This window comes from Nyctibius grandis, chromosome 14, assembly GCF_013368605.1.
Source record: "Nyctibius grandis isolate bNycGra1 chromosome 14, bNycGra1.pri, whole genome shotgun sequence".
Classification (NCBI taxonomy): domain Eukaryota; kingdom Metazoa; phylum Chordata; class Aves; order Nyctibiiformes; family Nyctibiidae; genus Nyctibius; species Nyctibius grandis.
Genome location: NC_090671.1, coordinates 13,772,876 through 13,796,664, shown reverse-complemented (window position 1 = coordinate 13,796,664; position 23,789 = coordinate 13,772,876). Strand labels below are relative to the sequence as shown.

Genomic DNA, 23,789 nt, shown 5'->3' with positions numbered 1-23,789 from the left:
AAAATTTTCATCTTCTAGGCAAAGTTCTAGGCGCTCTCCAGAAGAAAACCCTTTCCAAGAAGCAAATGCCTTTAGGTTTTAGAAGTGCAAAAGCGGAGAGATGTTTCTTCATTAGAGGAGAAATAGAAATATTTCAGGTTTGTCCCAGCAGAGGTTCAACAGAGGTGGGTCTCTGATGCTTTTTGCAGCTGAGATTGCTTAGGGCGCTTCCAAAACCAGCTTGTGTTTGAAAAATGGAGGGGAACCCTCAATAAGAACGGGCTGCCTGATAAAACATGAGCCTGTAAAATGGAGGCAGGTTAATCCAGGCCTAATTTCTAGGTTTTACCGTTTTGTAATCCTTCCGATCCCTGGACCTCCACCTACTTTGGGGCACTAATCTGTGTCCCCGCTCAGCAGCTGAGCTCTGGTCTCAGCAGAGGCTCACGATTTAATTCCACCCCTATCGTGGGGGTCCCCTCGCTTTGTCGGGGGCTGATTTAAAAAAAAGTTTAAAAACAAAACAAAGTTGAAACTCCACCCGGCGTGTCCGGCTGCGGCAGCTCCCGCCCAGGGACGTGTCGCAGCGACCGTGGGGGGGAAAAAAGCTGCGAAAAGGGAAAATGCTGGAGCGCGGCCGCCGCGGATGGGGACCCGGGGGCTTCGGGAGCCTTTTCGGGTGAGCTGGGGAGGGAGGCGGCGGGGCCGGGCCGGGAGAGGCGGGGCAGGGCCGGGGGCGGCCCCGCAGCGGCGGAGGAGGTGTAGGGCAGTGGCGGGCGCAGCCGGGACGCGCACGGTACCGGGGCCCGGGGGGTGCGGGAACGGCCGGTGCGGGGGGAGCGGCACTCCCGGGGCTTGGCCCGGTGGGTGCCGGCCCGGGGCGGGGGGGAGGTTTGTAGCGGGGCCGCCACGTCCTTCCCCTCGGGGGTCCCGCGGGGGCCCGGGGCTCCGTCCCGCTCCGGGAGCCGCCATGGTGGCTCTGGGCCGGCGTCGCGGCCGTGGGGAAGTTGGGGATCCCCAGGCACAGCCCCGGTCGCTCCATCCGCCGGTGACGGCTCCAGGCCCCGCGGCCCGAGCGAGCCCAGGGGCCGTCCCGCACGGGGCCGGGGCTCGGCGCTGGGGGGGTCCGGGGGGCTCCGCTGAGCGGGTCCCACCGCGGCCCGGGGACCTCGGCAGGGAGTGAGGGGAGGGAGAGCAGCCCGGGGGGGCACGGGCAGACCCCCGGCGGGCCAAGAGCGGCTCATGCTGAGCTCCCGGCCAGCTCTGGCCGAGGACGGTTGCCCGAAGACCCCATTGGGGATGGGGACGTGGTCGTCTGCCGGTGGCAGGAGCAGTTCTCGGCGGGGCTCGTGAGCCAGGCAGTCTCGCTGGGTTGCCCAAAGAGGAAGGGCGAGCTGGTGGGGCTGCGAGAGGGGAACACGAGAGCAGACGCAGATGGAGCCTTTCCTGCAGCTGGTTTTGGTGCTGAGCTCCAACCAGGATCGTCTGCAGGTTTGGGGCTGGTCCTGCCCCGTGCTGGTTGCCCACAGGGCCGGGCTGAAGCCGGGATGCCCGAGGGTGAGCTCGGCTCTGGGGGATGTTGGGGAGAGGAGATGGCAGAGGACAGCATCGCCCGCCGGCCAGGCTGAAATGTGGGGACCACCTGCTTGTTTTGCCTGCAAAGGCTGAAATAACGTGGCCCCTCATGTTAGTGAAGGGAAATTACGGCTGTTCTTCAGCTTGGTGGTGTGGCTGGAGGGTGAGGAGGCTCCACTTAGCCCAGGGGCAGCTGGGCTGCAACCACGGCCACCCAAAGGGATGAAGGCAGCTCTGGGAGCGCAGCCGAGGGTTTATCTCAGGCCCAATGCTACCAGCAGCCTGCCCCGACGTGTAGGGGATGAGAGAGCGAATGAAGGAGAGGAAATCGCCTGCTTCCAGCTTCTGACCAAAAACCTCCATCGATCAGTGTCTAATAGAAACACAATGGCTCTTTCCAACGGGCAATCGGCAGCTGCCTCCTCTGGCATCACGAGATGCGAGATAAGGGCTGGCGTTTTCTTCTCCTGTAATCGATGTTTGAGATGTTTGGAAATAGCTCACGAGCAAGTTCCTTGTTGTAGAGCAGCACAATGGGGTGCAAACAGCGCCGGGGAGGGCGGCAGGGGCTCTGCGGTGCGCCGTGGGAGGTGATGCAAAACAAGCAGCACCACCGTTAAGCAACTTCCCATCAGCGGGGCCTGTCCAGACCGCCCGGCTGGCCGGTCATGTCTGAACAAAGCATCACGCTCTTGTCACGCTCGCTGTGGTGAAACGAGGGAGGTTTGGCATCCTTGGTCAGCGCCGAGCGGGGAGGTGACGCTCTGCTCTTCTCCCTCAGACACTGGCAGGGTGATGCCAGCTTGATCCAGAGCCATGTCGAGGTACCTGAAGCACTTCACGGTGGTGGGCGACGACCCCGTGCAGTGGAGTAACAGCTATCAGAAATGGGAGGAGGAGGAGGAGGAGGTGGTGGCTGGAGAGAATGGGGAGAAGCAGCCAGATTCGGAGATCAAGCTGGAGCCCACCAGGAGCCGCGTCTCCTTCCAGGACATGATGAAAAAGCTCTTCAGCTCCCACAGGTTTCAGGTGAGACAGAACAAACGCAGGCCAAAGGGAGATGAGAGCGAGATGGTTGGACTCGATGATCCCAGAGGTCTCTTCCAACCTGATTGATTCTGTGATTCTGTGAGATGTGGCCAAAGGCACCTGTGCCAGCTTGAGCTGATGTGGGATAGAGCTCAGGGCGGGCTGGGAGCTGTGCTGAGCTCGTGAGCACTCACGGTGCCTGTGAGAGCGGCTGCTGCCTCCGAGCTGGGCCGTCCTGTCGGAAACAAGCCACTCCGCAGCGGGCGCAGATGTTTCCTGAGCAGCGTGGAGGCACGTGCTCTCCCCCGGCTCAAGCTCCCCGAGACCCCCCACGCCGAGCAGTGGGAAGTGGCCAGGTTTGGTGGGGATCCAGGTGGTTCCCTGGGGCTGCAGGAGTGGGAGTCCTGGGTGGGAGCAATAGAAAGCTCCGTGAAATGCAACCAGCTGAATGGGGGATGCAGGGCGCTGGGGCACGTTTAGCTGAAGGCTGTGTCGGCTCCTCGGGAAAGGGTTCACATTGGTGATTCTCCTCCGACAGATCGTGGTTGTCTGCTTGGTCATCCTGGATGCCTTGTTGGTCCTCGGGGAGTTGCTTATGGACTTGAAAATCATCCATCCGGACAAATATAACATAACCCCAAAGGTAAAATGCAAGGAAATGTCAATGTGAGCCACGATTTCCCTCTCTGATGTTCAAAGCCCGCTAGATAGGAGAACTGGGCAGGCAGGACCTGGACCTTCAGCCTTGCTGAGCCGGCAGCTGCAGGCACAAGGATGAAGGTCTTGCAGAGCCTCGTGTGACAGCCCAGCGGCGTGTGGGGCCGACCTGGCTCAGCTCACGCCAGTCCGTGCAGCAGCTTTGTTTCCTCGGGCTGAGGTAGAGCTGAATCGCTCTCACCACCCTTCTCCTGGTCGTCTTCACTGCCCAGCTGTGCTCGCTCTGGTTGTCCTTTCGAGCAGAAGAAGAGTCCCCAGCCCTCCTCCTCCCAGATCAGACGTGCCCTTGAGCAGTGGAGGTTTTCCAACCAGCCCCACTCACATGCATGGTGGGGGGGCGCTCCTGGTCCTAAACTTGTGCTGTCTTTTTTTTCCCAGGTTTTCCACTATCTCTCCCTTTCCATTTTAACCATCTTCCTGGTTGAGGTGGGGTTTAAAGTCTTTGTCTACCGCTGGGAGTTTTTCCACCACAAGTTTGAAGTGCTGGACGGGATCGTCGTCATCGTGTCGTTCATCCTTGATGTCGTCCTCATCTTCCGGGAGCACGAGTTTGAAGCTGTTGGGCTCCTGATCCTCCTACGGCTGTGGCGGGTGGCCAGGATTATCAACGGTGGGTGCACGTGCCCGGTCGGGAGCTTTCCCTTGTGCGTGGGCTGGGTTGGGCGACCTTCCCTGAATTATCTGGGCTCGCGTCTTTGTTCCCTTCTCCAAGCCATCTGCGAGACCCTGGGGTCTTGCTCTCCCAGCGAGCTCAGAGTTTCACCTGTATGGTTTTCACCACTGGAGGGTGGCCTTAATTAGGCTGTAATTTCTTTGGAGCAGCAATAATCTGCTGCTTGTGTTGGTGCGATGCCTCGGTGATGGGGGCACGGCAGCTGGCCCGGGCTAGCAGAGATGCCTGGCTCTAGCACGGCAGCATTGGGCACGTTCCCCTAAAAACAACCCATAATCTGCTCTGGTATCCCTCCCTCCTGGTTGGCTCATGTCTTAAATTCGCATCGTAGGATCCTTTTGGCAATGCTTTAACAGGGGAGCCGGGTAGAACCCTGACCTCCTGAATCTACTTCTGCAGCAGAGTAGGTTTTACTGCCCTGATGTTCTGCTTCAACTCCGTCATCCCCTCCAGGGATGCTGCAGGGAACGTCCTGATCTCGATCTGGATCTTTCTCACTTGGATTCCAAGGGTTTACCATAAAAAGAGGAATATAAAATGTCCCCAGGTCAGACTTTACTGACTGCCATTGTTATTCTAAATTGTTACAAATAGATGTGAATTCAGACACTTCTGAAACAACTACAGCTGGAAACATTTTCTTCCTTCTCTGGGAAAGGATTTTGGGGTTAAAAAAATGTGGCAATGAGATTATCCTGAATTCCTGCATGAACCCTCAGCCCAGGGGCTGTCCTGTGCACTTTTGGTCAGTGCCCTGTACTTGATACAGCTCTAAGTCTTGTTAGTTGGAGTAAAAGGATGGCAGGGGCCGAGGCCGTCACCTGCAGCCCCCGGTGCCCTTCTGATGGGGAGAACGTGTCCCATGGGCGGCAGTGGCTGGGAAGAGGGAGGATGTGAGGGCAGCTCGCAGCTGTTTTTAGTTTGGAGTGAAAGTCAGAGAGAAACCAGCTTCGTGTGCAGCTGCGTGAGCCGCAGGAACCCCGGTGTCTCTTCACACGCCATTTTACAGCAGAAAAACACTATTGCATTTACCAGTAAATCCCCTTAACCTTGGGTGCTTCTGCTTTTCCCCCCACCCCCAAGCTTCTTGCCACACCAGCCCGCTTGGAGCAACAGAGGGGACAAAGAAAACCTGCCCCAAGCTCCGGGTGTTGTGTGTCTGTGCACGGTTCACTGCCCTCCGTCACTGTTGATTGATGGGGACCCGGGTTACAGGCAGGTGGGGACTGTTTGATGTTATCAATGCAAATAAGCAGCATCGCTGCTTTGTCTTCAGCGGAATGAACCCCCAAACCCGCTGCCTGGAGCGCTAGAAACAGGCACACATCAGTGCCTGCCTTCGCGCGCGGTTCTGTCAGAAGCTGGATGGGAAGAACGTGATGTTCTTGCTGCTTTTATTAAAATATGGGGGTTTTCCCCCTTGGGAAAGGGTGGGAAGAAAACGCCTTTACTGTGGGGTTGAGTTCACGTCTAATAACCTGACCTGATGATGTGCTGTGTCCCATTACACCAGGCAGGAGCGATCGGCCCTGGGCAGGGACACGAGCCTCTGTCCCCAGCTGTGCTGTGCACTGCTGTTAGAGCAAGGCTCCCACCTACGTGAAACCAGCTAAAATGCAGCCCCTCGTGAGGACAAAGCTGCCAGTTACATCCCCCCCAGGCTCTGCCGAGGGAGCGAATTCAAATTCAGGATGTGAATGACAGTCCGAGTGATTAATTCAGCTCAGAGGCCAGACTGCCTCTTCCCAGCAGAGTGTTGGTATCTGAATCCCTGAGGTGGCTAATTTAAAACCCTCCTCATTAAGAAAAGCACTTGGGAAGGGTGGTTTGAAGATGACAGAACTAGAGCTGGAGAAGAACACGTTTAACTCCTTGAGTACAGGCCCTGGGTACCATTAACCACCTGCTCCTGGCTGGTTTACGCTGTAAAACAAATCCACTGTGAATTGTTCCACAGGAATAATTTTATCGGTGAAGACCCGCTCCGAACAACAAGTGTCCAAGCTAAAGCAAGCGAACCTGAAACTTGCAACAAAGGTGGAACAACTGGAGCACAGCTGTGCGGAGAAGGTAAGAAAACACTTTTAATTTGAACAAGGTTTCCCTGCGGGCTGCTCCGCAGGCCAAGCTGGCCTGGGATCCTTGTGCAAGGTGGCCGCCGTCGGCTTGGTTTCCTCATCAGAAAGTTGTGGGGTAAGATGGGCCCGAGAGCCACAGCCCTGCCTGTCCTGCCTGCGCTCCCGCAGCTGCAGAGGGCTAACGGCTGCCTCTGTCCTGCTGACTTTAGCCAGGTTGTCCTGTTTTACTGCAGCGTAAGACACATTTCAGCAGATCTGTGGGAACGTGGGAAACTTTTAAGGTAAGAGCTGTATTAATGATTTTACTTTTGCCTCCTACAGGAGCAAGAAATTGAGAGGCTTAACAAGATATTAAAACAGCACGGACTCATCAGCGAGCAAAAATAGGAGGCCAGTTTTCCCAGGTGGGGAAGTCTGCCCAGGAGAGTGCAGTGCTGAAACCTACCAGTTTGACCTGAAAGGTTTTCCCCTCTCTTTGCTTTCTCTTGTATAGTGTTGTCTATAAACATTTTCTATTTGACCACACTTTGATTAGAACTTGGGATTACAAAAATCATTTTGCTGGACAATTAATGGCGCATACTCCCTGTAAACAGTGATTTCATATGACCTTTCTTGTACAGTTGTACAGTCCCAACTGCAAAATAATTTAATAAAGACACATCTTTATGAGTTATACATCCATGAAAGCACCACTTATTGAAAATAATTGATTTTTTTCTGTGATAATGTCCTTTGTTTGCAACATCTTGTAGAAACTCGTAGTAGAAAAGATAAGAGTCCAGGCTGAAAAGGTAATTTCAGGTAATTTCTTCTGTAATTAGTACATTACTTCTTTGCCAGCCATTCTTTTCATGTTGTTGGTAGTTTCCTCACTTCTGTTGCTGCTTGTGCTGCTTTGTTATTTATATAACATTTGTTTCAAAAATACCAACACACCACTCCTTTAGTTGACAATCAAATCAGCACCAAAATAGAGGCAAACATGCCCTCTTACGTCAAACAATGCCTTGTTCTCAGCAGCAGATCTGAGTTCTGATACTGCATTCTCTCCCATTTTAAGCATTCGTTCCCAGCCCGCTGGGCTACAAAGTTCTTTCTGCTTCCACAGCTCATAAATCAACGCATTAAAAGAATTAGAATATGTAAGAACAGATGTAGGCGAGCGGACTGCTGGGAACAGTTAGACTCCAGAAAAGCCATCAGGAAGCACATTGTAAAGGACCAGGCTGGTGGTTGAACACAACGTGAACTTTTTCAGGTACTAGAAGGTCCCTGTGGTGAGAGTATTTTATAGTTGAAGAGTAAAAATCATTTAAGTGGGAATTTTGAAGGTGGTGACTGTAGCAGGCGGCTCCACTTGATTTCAGCCAGAGTCAGCTGGAAGGGTCGTTGGGCTTTTTGGAAAGCATCACTTAACTGTTGGCATTTTTGAAGAAAGGTAATTAATTAGTGGCTTGGGAAAAATAGCTCGAAATATGTGGCTTATTCATCTATGAAAACAGATAAAGCAGAGGCCTTATCTAAAGCACATGATTACTTTAATTAACAGTTCAGCTCTGCTGTTCACAGAATAACGAAGCCTACTTTCCTTGGGAGCTGCACTGTCTCCCTGTGCTGCTCCCTTCCCCTCCTGCCTCCACACTGCCAGGCAGGTGGCTCAGACTGGCAGAGCACCCGACGTGCTGGAAGGCTGGTGGCTGGACATGTGCTGACTGGCCAGCGAGAGCCACCGTGACGTTCATACTGCAACCTTTTTTCCCCTCAGCAGAGGTATAATTGGGAACTTTCCAATTAATGTGGGTTTTATTCTGCCCTAAGGCTTCTGAGAACCCTCACAAGGGCTCACCCTTTCTTTCTTGGCCAATTTTAAGCCAGTGTGTCTACAATTTAGAAGAAACTGATGGCCCATCACAGTGACTAGATAAACCTCGCTTCTTTAGGACTAAAAATCATAAAAAGCAGAAATATGGTTTGTTTGGGGTTTTTTTGGTGCACACTTACCTTAGACAAATGGAAAGAAAAAATCAAAGGGTAACTTGACATTAATGGTGGGCCAAGCTTTATAGCCTGGCTCTGCAGGTGAAGAAATATCAGTGAAAACAACAGAACTTGTTATAGGAATAGTCCTTTCCCTTCCTGAGGGAAGCTGCAATGAAAACACAAATGGTCATTAGCTTCAGTCTTTACTTTGCACGACTGCTTTGTTTGGACTGGGTTATATTTTCAGCTGTTATTTGTAAAAAGCTTTTTTTCCTGTACAGTTCCATGTTTCTTTTAATGAATGATGTATAGATTTTTATTGAAGTGTGTTTTGGCAAGCAGCCCACAGTTGTGTTTGAGCTGGAACAGAAACTCTTGGGTGTAATACATTCTAATATGAAGTGCTACCTTTAGATAAAGAGATTAACTGGGTCACTGTCGCACAGCTGATACCTAAGCAAAACAAGCCATTCTTTTTATCTTAAATCCTGTAACATAATTACATACCTGCTTCAATGTGGTGGTAGTGATTGTTGCTGTAACGTTCACTATTTTGGCTTGTGGATTGACTAGGGATCCATATTTAGTCCACTTCACTTCTATTTCAAGGGCTACTGGTATTTGGCATGAGCTCTGAAATGTGTTATAAATTCTGTCATTGTCTGACTTGTACAGAAGCAACCACATTAATTATTCATCTTATTAAACTGGCAGAATGCCCCCAGAAAGCTCACTCTGGGAGATTAGCAGCACAACTGCACCGTGCCTGTGCCCTGGACTGCTGGTTGTGCAGGCAGCAGAGGAGCTCGCAGCCACAGTGGTGTCCCCACAGCTTCTCCACAGGTGACAAACTGGCTCTGTCACTGCACTTCAGGCAGGACTTTGGCTCTTTGATAGTGCTGAGCTGGCTCCTTTTAGTGGGAACACTTATTTCAGTAGTACTGCCAGGACAGTAGAAAATCCTTAACTCTGCCAGGGCAGAATTTTGCAGCCTACAATCTGAAATATTTTTAGGTATTTCTTCTTGAACTGTCAAGTTTCTGGTTGCAGAAATCATTCACTGCTTAGTTGCAGTGCAAGAAACCTCTATACAAGCTGTCATCGAGGGGGTGCTGTCATCCAGCACGTGCCAAGCAGCACTGCCTGCCACCACTGGCAGGGACTCACATTGGGAGGAAAAGGGCTACGACAGCAGATGTTAAGAAAATGTTGTTCAGCTCCCTCAAGTATATTGTTTCTGTGTTTTAAAGGATTTTTGCTATCTTGCTCTAACTGGTATAAGAGCACCAAGTAGCAACACTGATTCTGTTACTTCACTCTTTCAACCTCACCAGTTCCATGCTTTATCCCATCTAAACAGCAAGAGACTGAATTGTGGCTAGAACTGGGTTGGTTTGTACCCCACGTGTTGCCCTGATCCATAACTGAGGTGCCTGGATACCAGCTTGATTAAAAGTAAACTCTGTCCTTACAGCAAGAGTGAAACCCCTCGGTCTTTAATATTCCAGGAGGACTTTCCTCCAGTTTGTTTCTGCAATTTTTTCCCCAGAGGTCTGAGAAGCTGATGCTGCAGGACAGGTACAATAAGAGTGAAGGAGGTGGTGGCAGTGGTGTAACTTTCACCTGTTCTGAGGTGCGGAGGTGAGTTATCGGCACCCAGTCAAGCACATCCTGGGCTTGAGAATTTCCAAATGAGGCCACGTATTCAGGAAAGCTTTGTCCCTTCAGTAAATCTAGGAGGATCTGAGTCAAGGGCTGGCATTTCATAGCTGCTGTAATTCTTCCAGAAAAAGAAAAGATGAGTTAAAGCAAAATCCCTTGGTTTGGCACAGTAATAATTTCTCCTTGCTCTCACGTGCTGTTCAAGCCTTCTTGCTACAGTTGCTAATGTACACAATCTTTTCAAGACAAAGACCACTGTTAATTAAATGACATTTCTTATAGTTAAATACTCCATTCCCAATACTCCTACAGCTGTATGAATGTCCCAGGATCTGAACAGATCATAAGGGAAAGGGTTATTAGAAGGTTAAAAGCACTAAATAATAATAAAAAAAGGGCAATGTCCTCTTACCGTAACTTACAGCCCGATACCATGTTATAACCAAATAACACTGGGGTTCTGGCTCCCTGGGCTGCCAGACAGTCCTGGTTGGATGTACTTTGCAGAATGGTAAGTTGACTGTATCTGTTAGTATTCTGAATGATGCCAGATGTAACACACAGTTAAAGGGAAATTCAATACTTGTTGTATATCATGAAGAAAAAGAATCCTTAATCATATCTTTAAAATATATCTGCAAATGCTATAATAGCTCAAGACTCCTCTGTGAAGAAGCACTGGAGTGTACAATGAAGGTCTACATCTACCTCACTAAAATGTCCCAGGGGATTGCAGTCAGGACTGAGTCATTCGCTACTTCTAAAACAGCCAAAAAAAACCCCACACTTTTGCTTTTGTTAAAGAACAGACATTTTATAGACATCCCTGCTAGAAAGTGTTTGTGAAGATGGACCAGAACAAGTGCTGCAAAAAAAATTTCAACAGGGAAAGGATATCCTTGTGGCCAGAAGCCCGCTCTGAGAGGCAGTCCAACAACATAACCAGGATTACCACTGAGAGGAACTGGCGTTGTATTTACCTGCAATGCAAACGTACAGTATTCGTTCTTATCCTGTGCTGAAATGGTTGGAAAACACAGAAATATTTCATTTATTTTAGGATTATTAACTGCCTTGAACAATGATAGCAGTAAGACTTGCACTGTGAGATTCTAACAGTTCTCTAACATCAGGGCAGGCTTTGCTCTCATGGGATATGGTTGTAAAGAGTCTCAAGATGACTCTTCTAAATGTGAAAAACCAACTTTGGAGACCTTTATCACCCGGTTCTGAAACGCTGCCTTATTTGTGTATCCAGGGCAAGTTACATTTTACCTTGCTGCTAACAATTGTTCTGATTCAAGTTTAATAAGTTTTGTAATTAAATGTCTTTCAACAAGTCATCCGTAACACCTCTGGCAGTTACCTGAGTAAAGCTGATTTCAAAGCTCTGCTGGATTGAAAGTGCTTCTTTGTTAATTGCCCCCAAGACAAAAGCAGCAGCTGCTTCTATTATTTCTCCTGCGTCTGTGTATGTAATGTGATAACTCACCTGAAAATTAAACATTTTAGATATTAATTAGAATACATGGGAGTATGAAACTAGAAAAAAGAATTTAAAATTATCTAAGTATTGTTTTCTTTCTTCTTTGCTTAAGAAACACTCAGCTACATGGTAGAGAGATACTATATCCTCAGTTATAGTAAGGATGGGCCCCGAAACCAGGAGGAACTGAAGTACTGCTCAGTAGGTGGCTGGTCATTTTACAATGACTGTGCATTAAAAACACGAAGACCTGCCTCTCTATCCAAGGTAGCACGTGCTTTTATAAGCACTGATGCTTAGGGACTGATGAGACACTTTCCCTCCAGATGCTGATCTAGCTTTCTCCTACAAATTAAGATACAGGGGTTGGAAATACTGCCTATTTATTCTAGTTTTTCACTCATTTCCTGTCTGCAAAGGGAGAGAGTGTAAAGAAGAGCACGGAAAAAGCTGTGGTCTGATCTGACAGAGAAACCCATGACAGTCCCAAAGTAGCCATGTCAGCAGATTTACATATAAAGGACATAACTGTTACCAAATCAAGCCACTGATTAGCAATGGTTGGAAATGGATCTAGGGCTGGAGCCTCTTAAAAACTGACTTCATAAACCTCCTCTAAGCATAAGCCCAATGTTCATCTATTTAAGATGAAAAGATGAGATGATTTGCACTGTGTATTCCTCTGTCTCTGCCACCACTGTGCCTGAAGTCATCTCCCAAGCATAATGTAGATCCTAAACTCATGTTATTGTCTATTATGTTACATACACACAGTAATAACAGAAAAGGATTTCATCCTGTCTCCCTGTTACGTTGCCTATAGTAATTATTTTGTTGCAAAATACTCATTCTTATCCCAAAGTCCATCTTTCTCCTGTCACATTTTCTCTGGAGATGTCACAATATATGGAAACTGCGCAAAGCCCTTCTCACATCTTGTAATTTGTGAATCAGGAAGTATTTAATGCATAAATGCTTTCCATCAAACGTGAGGAGGAAAAGAACTGTCATACGTACCCCAAGAACTATATTTATGCACAGTTCATCCAAAATCATAGGGAGCCTGACGACATCACTACCATTAAGTAAAGTCCGCATTCCATTCAGAGACTGGACAACTATGGACTGGACCTGAATATTAACCTGAAAAACAAATTCATGTCATTTCTGAATATTGTATATAATTATTTTTTGGCTTTTTCTGTATTATTATATTTGTGACCCTTCCGGGTTGGGTTCCACAGAGACAGCACTCAATAATCCTCTGAACAGCTGCTATGTTACATGTATTGCTGAAGTTCAACAAAAGGTTCTGTTTTCAAGCAACTAGAGAGAGTTACTTAAAAAGAGAGGGGCTTATGTGAGAGGGATGTATCAGGATTAGATGTTTGCAGTTAGCATATTATCTTGGAGTTGCTAAGTGTCATTACTGATAGGAAATGACAGATTTTTTTAATTTTAAGATTAAGAATAAAGTCCTTGTTCTGATGAAGCTGGTGAAAAACTCTCACTGATTGTAATTGAGTAAGAATTCTGCCCCCAGCTGTTCCAGCTAAGTGAGAAGGATACTCACCATCTGACTTGATCTGGGCACCTGGAAGAGAATTAAAGAACAAATTCAAACAATAGCAAAGGTATGACCTACTATAAGTAGCAGTTAAGTGAAGCAGTTAAGGTTTAACTGCTTGGCCTATTTAACTTTCTATCATTACAATAACTTTTACATCGTGGAAGTGATTGGATATACACTACAGTATCCAGGCAGTGTGAAATAACTGCTATTTGTTGTGGCTGGTAGGCAAAATCTTATAGTCAAAGCCTCTTCTTCCCCTGACAGTAACTGGAAAATGTCTTAGTGACTTCCATCACTTTTCCATCAGGCCCAGCACTGACTACATTCCCAATAAATATACAGTGCATTCATAAGTAGTAGATGGATCTAGTGTTTCCCTTGGACACCCTATTTGCAACTCAGAGCTAAGAAACACTGAAATAATTTACTTGCATCAGAAAGATGACCCGAGAAAGGCACCTCAGTTGGGCATGACTCTTATTGTGCATCATATGGTTTGACCTATTGAGGGAGTCAGAGAACATCGTTCCTGTTGCAGATCTGTGCAAAAACACGTGTAACTGTTCACAGACTCCCAGATCAGAAGCTTGCCAGGCTGTTTGTACCCAAAGAAATGAAGAGCTTTTGTTGTCCCATTCTGATGGTAATGAGTCCATGGTCTCTAAACAAAGAAATGAGAAGCAAATATCTCTCTTGTTATACAGCATGTGGGCACGCACAGTTGCCCCACTGGAAAAATTTCCACCAAATTTTCATGGAAAGGCAGAAGTGTCAGACCAAGGTCATCAATCAGGCCTGCAAAATACTCACACAGAGCACCACTTTGTCAAAAGTCTTATTTTTGTGACTTCCCAGTGAGTGTTTGAGTCACATCTTTGGGAAGGGACCAAAAATTGGATCTGGCCATGAAGCAAGAATTACGACAGGATACAGAGACCAGTCTGCTCATCTAATGTCACGGCAGAGAACACATTCCTATGAGCTGGAGACCTGAAGGTGATGCAGGTAAAGTCCGTGTCCTGGTTTTGTGGGGATAAAAATTATAGATCCATTTTCTGTTATGTTTTGTTTCAGTCTGTGGCCAGCTGGGGGATGGTGATTAAGGCCATTAGCAGTGGCAGCTGCCCCAGGCTGGCCCACAGGTGTATCCTGTAACATTAACCTCACATTCACTATAAATGGGAAAGCTTATGGGGATGGGAGGAGGTTGTTTTGCTCTGCTCTCCTCTCTTTTCTTCTTGATGGTTGCTATCCCTGGAGGGCCTTGCCACAACTTTATGAGCTAAGTATAATTTTGTGTCTTTTGTATTAATATTTATATTAGTTCTCTTACGTTATGGGTTGAAATTTAAACAGATTTAATAAGTCTCCCTCCTTTTCCCAGTTCCCTTTCTCAGCTGGGGAGTGATCTTGGGTGATAGAACAACTGGTTATTGTTTAGCCCTGGGTACAGGCTAAAGGTAGACAGTCTGTCACATTCATATAAACATCCTGAGCTCAGCCATCAGGATCAGCTGTATGAATGAAAGTGCTTGTAAAGACTAGACTCTTCCTTCAGGGAAGCATGCTGCTTCTGACTGGAGTAGAGGGACTGAACACCACTTCTAAAATTCTATTTATCTGTGACTGGGGTGATGGGTTATGTTTCTGCAGGTCACTGGCAGACAGCACTGCTGCCTCCCACTGCCTCCTCTTCCCACCAGCCAGGAAGGCAAGCAGGGGCAGGCAGCAGCGTGTTGCTTGGGCAGCTGCCCAGTACACGCTAACCATGGTGTGAAGCACCATGTTATGAGTATCTTGGTGGAGAGTTACAAGCATCCCTGGTGCTCCTTGGATCTGCTGCAGAGGCTGGGGTAGAGAGCAGAGATGAACTGCAACAATTACCAAGACCTTCATATCACCCAAGTGGCCCAGCCTGGCAGTGAGCATGGGCTCAGAACGCTGGGGTTTATGGAGCTGCTGTGCTGGTCCTCTCCCCGGGGGCTCCCAGCAAGCCTTCCTGGGTTGATGGGTTTGACATTTCTTTTGCCAGCAGCTCCACCTGCTGGCACTGACAGAGCTCCCTCCTCTGCCCTGTGACCACCCTGTCCCCAATACAGTCACTTTTTTTATTGTCACATCCCATCTTTAGCTCCCTTGGGGAAGGGGAACTTCCTACAGACCATCTCTAGCATCTATTCAGCCTTCTCTAGTTCTTGCATCTGATCCTTCCTCAACGTCCAATGTACTTTGGACAGACATCTGACCTCTCCTAAGCTAGGGCATTGTAATGGGCAAGCAGCAAGTGGGTAATGTGCTACGTACTGCTCTAGTGAGGAAGGGGAATTCATCTTTGAATTCAAAAACATCCAGCTGCTTGGAGTGTGTCCTGAGGCATGCTTTTTCTTTTCTGGTTCTGCAGCCACCAAGAACTTTAATTTTGGCTGCACCCAGACACACTCAAAGCCCTTCTGAGGCAGAGTTTTTTCTATCTCTGGACAATCAAAAGCTAACATTTGTGAGCAACCCTTTGCTGATTTCAAGGAGGTCCTCAATGATCAGGAGAATGATCCCACCTGTGAGAATGTGAACTACTTAGTGGGCTTTCCTTTACTGTTGATAGCTTTGGAATCTGTGAGGAGACTGGAAGGGGTCTTTAAGCAGTGACTCACTATGGAATACTAATTAAATCAATTTAAATAATTACATAAACTAAAAAAGTTTTAGTGGTGGAGAGTATGCTGTTTCTTGATGACCTTCAGCTTCTGGAAGGAGCTATCAGGTTAAGGTATGTATTTCAATTTCATTTTTGCATGCATGATTTCTTTGTCTTTCTGAATATCTGTAAAGGGCATTTATTTATACATAAGACACAATCCTCCACTTCAAAAAGGAATGAAAAAGTAAGCTTAGCTTAGCTTTGAAAAACAACCACAGACTGGATTTGGTATGAGGCTGGATATGAGCAAATTTGCTCTCAGTGGGGTAAAAGGTCATGTTCTTTGAGGAGCATGAGGAAGGCTTAGCATGCATGTGCAATACCTCGCTATTAAAAACTGAGGCTTGTAAGAAAGTTATATATGCAAAGGATTAAACCTTACAGGTTCTTTAAGTACAAAGGTTTACCAACTCTTTAAAACCCAGACTTCTTACAATTATGCACTCTGGTAATAGGCTGCTTGGAAAAGCTTGAACATGCACAAAAGCATAAAACTGCTGCCATTGCAGCAAGCACCAGCTCAGTGACACAAGCTTGTCTCTTCAAGACCGTTATTTTTGTTGGCTAAGCAGAGAACAGTCAATGCTTTTTGTTACTGTTGAAGTAAAAACATTTCCAAAGGCTTTCTGTATAAAAGCCTGTTGCACAGGGAGATTTTTTTCCTAACCCACAATTTAAAAAATCCAAATAAAACACCATATCCCTTAGTAAATAGAAGTTACTTAATTCTGGAGATGTAAAAAGATATATAATATCAACAGTCAGCTATATGACTGCTTCAAATCATACTTACTGCTAAAATGCTGGAGTTGATATAGAACAGCATGCTAACTGCTTGAATGTTGCCACATTCTTCCACACTTACTGATCTAGTGCATTTTGTAGCCTGGTTTACTAAAAATCCTGGAAAAAATTCACAAAGTATTGCTCAATTAAAGAGTAATTATGAAAAGCACAAATAAAAAACAATGTAAGAACCTCAAGCATAAGCAAAAGTGAAAGTAAACATAATTTCTGTTGCAGATAAGGCTTTATGTGAACTATAAAGAATAATACTTTCTTGGATTCTCCAGAAATGCTATGAGACAAAATATTTTTTCTTAACAGTAGAAGTTTAATAAAAGCTAGAAGATTTATGACTTTATTTTTGAAATCTCATAATGTTTGGGTTTTTTTTTTTTTCACAAGAGACTTCAGTTTTCCTATGGTCAGCATCATGATTGGTATGATACCATAGTTAATAACAGTGGGGTTTGGAAAATGCAGGTGTGTGGTTTTGGCTGTGGTGGTGGCCTTTCCCCCCCCCCTCACCCTGCCCCACAGATTTTCAGGGAACTGTGTGAACGGTTAAAATATAGAGCTCAAGCCTGCGGGTCTGACTTGAGTTGCCTTCAGGCTGTGAAAGGGACATCTTACAAAGGTTGCCCAGTTGGGTCTTGCTTTGTGTAATACCCTCTTCCCTCATTGTGTCTCCCTCATACTATTTTATTAAATCAGTTATGTCAAATAGGATGTTTTATTGTGTGATCAACAAGACTCTCAAGGATTTACATATCTAACTTTGAACGTTTAATATAGATGCAACGCAACTTCCAATCTATGTTAAAAAACCCTCAGAGAAACAGAATTTACTTGACAAATATTTATTCATGAATCTTTATCTGAATTTACATTTGTGTGTGTGCCAATTCACTGACTGACTAAGCCCGAGTCAGAGCAGAACACTCTAAAGCAAATAAACTGGAATTCAAATGCATTTTCCAACCTGCAGGATTAGCATCAGAGCACCAAGAGGAGACAACAGGACTAGGCAGTCTTAGGAATGCATCCACTGTCTGTATAGGAACACCATACTGCCAAACAAAACAACATATTCAAGTACACAGGTGTGTTTCAGTCCATGGAAACTTTGAGAGATTTGTATTAACAATAAATCTGAATAAAAGAAGTACTTATTTCCACTATATCTTTCAATACTGTATACTATGTGCATCAATCCTTAAGCCACTGCTAACGGCTTTATATTTACAATAGCAAAACAGCTGCTTATTTTTCACAGATCTTAAAAAAATCTAGTTAATTTTTAAAGTAAGCTAACCCAAAATGCTACGCTTCTTATTCTTACATTTCTATATTTAAAGCCCAAAATACTTTGTCTATTCCAGAAGAACAGCAATTTTTTTAAAAGCAGATGCAAACAATGCTCACTTGTTCTTTTATGGAGCAATCTAACACTAATTGAATTGGATAATTATTTACCTCATATCTATAAGTGTCATTTGCATCAGAAGGGTTTTGAGCATCTGTGTTCATATTCCAGCTGTCAGGCTCAGCACTGAAAGTAGCACTTCCAAACCGTTTAAGCAATTGATCAAAGTTTTCAGACGTAGGCATTTCAGCAGGACTGAAGGAGAGCGCTTGTTTATCTGTCAAAACATTTTAAAGAATTAGATAACTTTTAGGATAAAATATACAGAAATGGTATTTAGTAATGATTTTTCCTTCTGGAGTTGTTAAAGACTCAGTGACTGCTTTCTCTTTTCTTTAAGAGAAAACCTAGGCAGTGTCTTAATTCACCATTTCACCCATATCCATGAAAGTATCTCACAGCATATGTTCCAAAACAAAGACATGTCAATTAGTGTCTACAGTTTCCATGCTAAGTATTCAGACAACTACTGCACAGTCTTAATTAAATTAAGAGAACACAGTACTGATCACTTCTTACTTCCCTGCCAGTCACTTCAAAGCTGGCCATAAAGGATTTGTGCCACCAGTGGCTATTACATAGTTACAGTGATAGATCAGGAAGGAGTCAGTTTCCCGTGAGACAACTTTAAATGTGATTTATTGGGGATGATAAACTCTTCACAAAAAAAAAAAAAAGACAAAAAGCTACTTTTTATTTCAACAGAGCAGACTAAGAGTTAGAATATGAGATGTTTTAACTCCATAGTTTCACAAGTGAAAGGATTACAACATAAGTACTGTGAGCATACAGAATAACCAGTTCTCTGACAGGTTTAGTTACTTTTAATTCTAGTCTGTTTCTGGTACCTAAAGAGCTTACAAAAATAACACCACAGTGCTTAGTATTGGCAACAACTCTACTTACAGTTTGTAGCATGAATGCAGAAAACACTGGGATTGACTTGGTCAATTAATTTAAATATCCTTTCTGGTGGATTTGCTTCAACATCAAGTGAATATATAGCAGCTTTCTGACTACACAGACGGCTGTCACCGCTGCAAACAATAATAATAAAATAAGTGATCTACTAGAAGTTAGTATTGACCATATTTAAAAGTTCTTCTCATGTATTGAGGCAGCATGAAAAAAAGCATGAAGGAGATTACTCTCTCTAACACAATTTGTGTAGCAATTGTGCTTCCTTAGAAGGCTTTTATTGTTTTATACTGTGTGCTTAGTAATAAATAATAGAGAATTCTCCAACATGTTTTATCTAGCAGAGGAAACAGTGTGAGCAGCAACATGAAGGTAAGAGACAGACCAGAGGGAAGAGCCTGACAGTAATAATATTAATGCTAAAATGACAAGTTGGATGGGATCCAGATGGTGTGAGACATCACAAATGCAGGGTGCAGCACAGGCTATGCACAGCTCAGAAGCACTTTTATTTCTACAGCATAAATGGGAAGTGCGACCTTTAGGGTGATGTGATGGCATGTAGGCCAGAAAAAAGGTCAGTTTCATGAATATTGGAATAATATTCACTTTGGCAGAGGGGGAGGAGGAAAAAGTCCTACTTGAGATGCACAGGAAAGAAACAGCAGAGTGAGAAACGGGGAGGTGAAATAACCCATCCAATCTAGGAAGAGTGTTTGTAGATGTGCCACGGGTTCATCTGCAACAGCCCAGAACTGCAGTAGGCTGCAGGGCAAATGTGCCAGTTCATACCCTGAAGAGTACTGGTGTGTCCTACATGCTAGAAATACAGGATGATGATCCCTGTGAAACTGGTACTTAGGTGGAGTTAAACCAGTCAAGGACAAATACTGAAGAAGTGAAATGACTTTTAGAAATTACTTTTTAAGCATGGAGTTAAAACTTTTCCCTGAGGTGAACCATTTGTTAGTAGGATCACATCATAAATCAAACACCCTTTTTCTGCTGTTTCAGAGACCCCACAGCCTCTTGTTATCAAACCCTTCCAGTAACTAACACAATTATGCAAATGTATATAAATCTAGATGTAAATAAGGAGATCCACAATGCTTGCAGTCATTGAAATTCCCATGGATTTCCATGCAAAATGAAGAATTTTACACAAAAGAATTTGGGGAAAGAAACACAACTTCATTTTATGCATTTCTAGTTGACAAAGACAGAATAGTCACCTGAGACAATTAAACTGTCACTCAGGAAGGCGTTGATTAGACCTTTCTGATATATATAAATATCTATAAATGGGTAGCAGTAGTCATTGTGTGCAAGAACAATAAGAAAGCACAGTCTGGGATGACTGCTAATTCAAATTTCAAAGCACCAAGAATAAACCCCAGTGTTCAGATTGGTATAATTTATGCAGAAGGTGGGCTGAAGAGCTGTACTTAGTGTTCTGAGAAGTCACCAAGAGATTTATTACATTATGATTTTGAAGTGAGCTTTCTTAACCCCTTCTTGAGAAGATGAAATTGGGTGAGGGTGTTTTCAGATAAACTGTAAATAGCAAAGAAACAACTATTGGCATTAATATATTGATATAAGGTTACATTTTACTGTTTGTAAAGTGACAGACTGGCAGTGAGGCAGCAGGCTGGGACACTGACTTGTGAAACTAGCATCAAAACGATGCTCACACTACTTCGTTAGGCTCGGAATTGATCAAGTTTCTAGCTGATAAACCATAATGAAAGAGGTTATTGATAAATTGCTGATGACCTACGGAGGTGGCCAGATGGTCCCATGGTATCAGCTTTCTTAACTTCCAGACACTGCATTATGCTGATGCAAGTCTAAAGTTGCATTATTCTTCCCCCAACAGAAGGCATCACCACCTAAGCGCCCAAAGACAGGAGCACAATGAAACAGGAGAAAAGCAAAGAGCATAAGTTTGGAAAAGAGGGAATAAGTGAATGAGAAACTGGGGTGGGATGTCAATGTGCTGTTCTGTCTGGTTGGGGCCAAAAGTTTACAGGCCTAGTGCAGAACTGACTGGTGAAAGGAGGGCAGGAAGGAGTTAGGGGGGAGACGGGTTAGGAATTGGTAAGAGGAGAGGACAGAGCCCTTACAAATTCGTGCAGCAAATAGCTATATGAAATAGCTTGTTCTATTTATCCACTTACGTGACAATAGGAACAGAACATGTAGTAAAGAGACTGAAATCAGCTGCACTGCAATCAGGGTCGCAGCAGCAATTGACATCACACTGTGCCACCAACAGGTCACAAACACACAGCTTGGCAACTGGAGGAGAGATTTAAGTCAGAATTAGAACTGGAACTTTACATATTACAGCATGTTCTCTAACACTTTCATTTTTCACCTCGCCTTATTTTTGACAAGGGTCAAAAGTCTATATCCAAATTCAAGTGGTTTTTTTTTTAAGTCGTTTTTTAAAGCCATCTTTTCTGCTACTTAGCAAATCTATTTGGAACAGAATAACAAAACCAAGGGCGTACTAAAATCTGCTGGTGTGTTCCCTGTGAAACCTAAAAAGCAACTTGAGTTAACAGGAATTTTGAAGGTATGAAAATACACTCAGCCCTGCAGAGGGGAAAAAAAAGATACAAACAAGGTATGCTTATATGCTTGTTTCAGCTTATTGGCGAAAAAAGAGAGAAACATTTTGATAGAGCGATGTTTGCAAGTACTGAGCATGTCCCAGGGTCCAGTAATATATTTTCCTGATGTGCCAACATAACCATAGTTGACTTCTTTGAAATTGTTTTTTCTCTTTGTCTTTAGATACTGTGAAATATTGTAATAATAAAGTAATTGCTAGCAGTACTGTAAACTGTCTCAATAAAATACATTTGGCAACTTCTTAAAACATTCTTAGGATTTCAAGCTTATAAAATCAAAGAACAGACATTAGTGAATTGTTTAGGAGAGTTGCTGTTCTATAATAAATCTAAAAAGGATAGCACAGAATGTAGAAAATGAAGATCAGCGCTCTGTAGGCAAGGCATTCAAAGAACACTCATTTTCATAACTATTGTTTCTTTTATTTCAACTTGACTGTTGCCCATTTCTCTATGGCCTCCTGGATGCTCTCTGACCATCTGAACAGTATCCAAGCATTTCCTGGAATCTCTGAAGTTCTGACTGTTCTGTTAGCTGAGTTTAGCACTGGAATCCTTAGCTCACCTTGTAAACAAGAGAAGTTTAAACACAGATGATTAGATTGTGCAGTTATATCTCTGAGACCAGGGATTTAAGTCTCTTTTCCCTAAAGAGGTATGCACTGGGACATGTTTAATTTGGCAAGTAATCCAGGGAAGCTGAACTGATGGCAACAACACTGAGAAATCAAAAGTTAAATAAAATAACCTGCCAATTAAAAGACAGGGGGAAACATCTTCTGATAGCACAGTAACAAAAATTTGTGATCTATATTGCTGCAGCACCACTCTATATCCCCAGAACCGGGGATGAATTATGGCTCTTGGGGCAAACTGTGTGCTCATCTAGCTCGGTGTGCAAGTGGAGATCTCCAAGCACACCCAGGGTGAGCCTGGGTCCCCTTTGCGAGGCCGGGCTCTGTCCTGGGGGCTCAGAGCAGGGCGCTGGGTGGGCAGGGAGCCTGCCTTCGGTCAGCGCCGACTCATGGGACTGTGTGTGCTGGATCTGCGTGCCCGGCACCCGAGGGCTGTGTAGGGCTTGCTGAGCCTTTCTGAGGAGACGCCGAGCCTTGGCTGGAGCGGGCTGCTGCTAGAGAGGGGGGCTCAGAGCCGCGCTGCAGCACAGCCCCGGTACATCCCCGGGGGGCTCCAGGGAGAAGCAGCGCAGCTGCCGCGGAGGCTTGTCCCAGCCTGGGGGACAAGCAATGGCAGCCGGAAGGGGGCCAAGGGCCCAGCGACGACAGGAGGCCCGAGAGAGGCCTTAAGCGGGGCTTCCCGTAACCCGGGAAGAGCCGCCGGTGCCCCGCAGACCCCGCCCCGCAGCGCCCCACCGGGCACCCACCGTCCGTGACCGGGGGCGGCGCCTGGGCAGCAGCGCGGGTCTCTGGTGGCGCCTCGGGGCCCGCCGCGCTGGCCGTGGGCTCCGCGCTCGGCTCCGCTGCCCGGAGCGGCAGCAGGAGGAGGAGGAGAAGGAGAGCCACAAGCTTCAGCGCCGCCGCCATAGCGGCCGCTCCCGGGCCGGCCCTAGCAACGGCGCGGTTACCAGGCAGCGCGGAGCATCACGGGAAGCAGGAGGTCTGCGGCCGCGGGGCACGCCGGGAAGGGGGTGGTGCAGTGCGGGCACCATGGCGGGCGGCGAGGGGAGGCAGCGCCCCGGCCCCGGTGAGGCACCGCCACCTCCCGCCGCCTCCCTCAGCGCAGGGAGGCTCGGGGCGAGGCTACACCCTGGGCCTTCGGCAGGACATGGCCTCCTGTGGGGCCGCCCCGCTCGCCTCACCGCTGCCATCGCGGTGGTCTCAGGTGTCCACTCAGGCCACCCCGCCCCTTCAGAAGCAGCCCAGCGCGGCGGTAGCCCGGGTGTCAGTGGCCCCGCAGTACCAAGGCGAGGGCAAGAGGAAAAGGGTTAAGGTTTAGCGACCTAACCGTAAGCCACATACATGGTTTGAGCAAAAATGCTACTAGAAGGCCATAAGCAAAAAAATGTGGGGAATGGCCCCTTGTGAGCTATAAAATCCTCTTTTTAGCATATTTTTGCAACTGGTTTTTGCAATGTGCTTTTCTTAAACTAATTTTTAAAGTCTTACCAATTTGTTTCTCCTTTTGAAAATGCCGTGGGGCCTTAATACTTAGTATACATATTAATTAATTAATCTTGTTAGTAATCTTGCAATATATATGGGTATTTTCATACTAATTTGGAAAACCTGAGCTACAGAGTGACTAAACAAGGTTCCTTAAGGTTATCTTATAAACATTAACATCCAGGCTTCAGTTCCAACCAACAAACGACTCTTTACAATTAAATTTGCTGAAGTTTGTCTTCTGCATTACCTGATCAAAAGCAACTTTCCCTGCATCAGACTGGCAATTACATCATTACACAGTGTTTCTTTTTGTGACCAGGTTGACTCCTATCGCCTTGAAGGGAAGCCGACGAAAGCTTTAAGACCACAAGAGGGCATGTTCTCTTTTACATTTAATGCACTTGACTGCTGTCCATGCCAGTCACAACATCTGAACAGCACAATTTC

General features: G+C 46.0%; 2 protein-coding genes across 2 annotated transcripts; one reads left to right on the top strand and one right to left on the bottom strand.

Annotated features, from left to right (window-relative positions):
• Positions 1–717: 717 nt before the first annotated feature.
• Positions 718–6,766, top strand: HVCN1 (hydrogen voltage gated channel 1). Its single transcript, XM_068412383.1, has 6 exons — positions 718–775; positions 2,336–2,583; positions 3,122–3,226; positions 3,679–3,910; positions 5,931–6,043; positions 6,373–6,766. Exons 2-6 carry the CDS (start codon positions 2,371–2,373, stop codon positions 6,436–6,438), a joined length of 729 nt encoding a protein of 242 aa, XP_068268484.1. The 5' UTR covers positions 718–775; positions 2,336–2,370; the 3' UTR covers positions 6,439–6,766.
• TCTN1 (tectonic family member 1) lies at positions 6,663–22,791 on the bottom strand. The gene is made up of 15 exons (XM_068412381.1): positions 22,601–22,791; positions 20,761–20,881; positions 18,569–18,699; positions 17,713–17,879; positions 17,219–17,306; positions 16,247–16,356; positions 12,756–12,776; positions 12,200–12,325; positions 11,063–11,188; positions 10,594–10,676; positions 10,109–10,249; positions 9,658–9,814; positions 8,542–8,667; positions 8,056–8,200; positions 6,663–7,470 (listed from the first exon to the last, which is right to left on the bottom strand). Exons 1-14 carry the CDS (start codon positions 22,758–22,760, stop codon positions 8,057–8,059), a joined length of 1,701 nt encoding a protein of 566 aa, XP_068268482.1. The 5' UTR covers positions 22,761–22,791; the 3' UTR covers positions 6,663–7,470; position 8,056.
• Between the last annotated feature and the right edge of the window lie 998 nt (positions 22,792–23,789).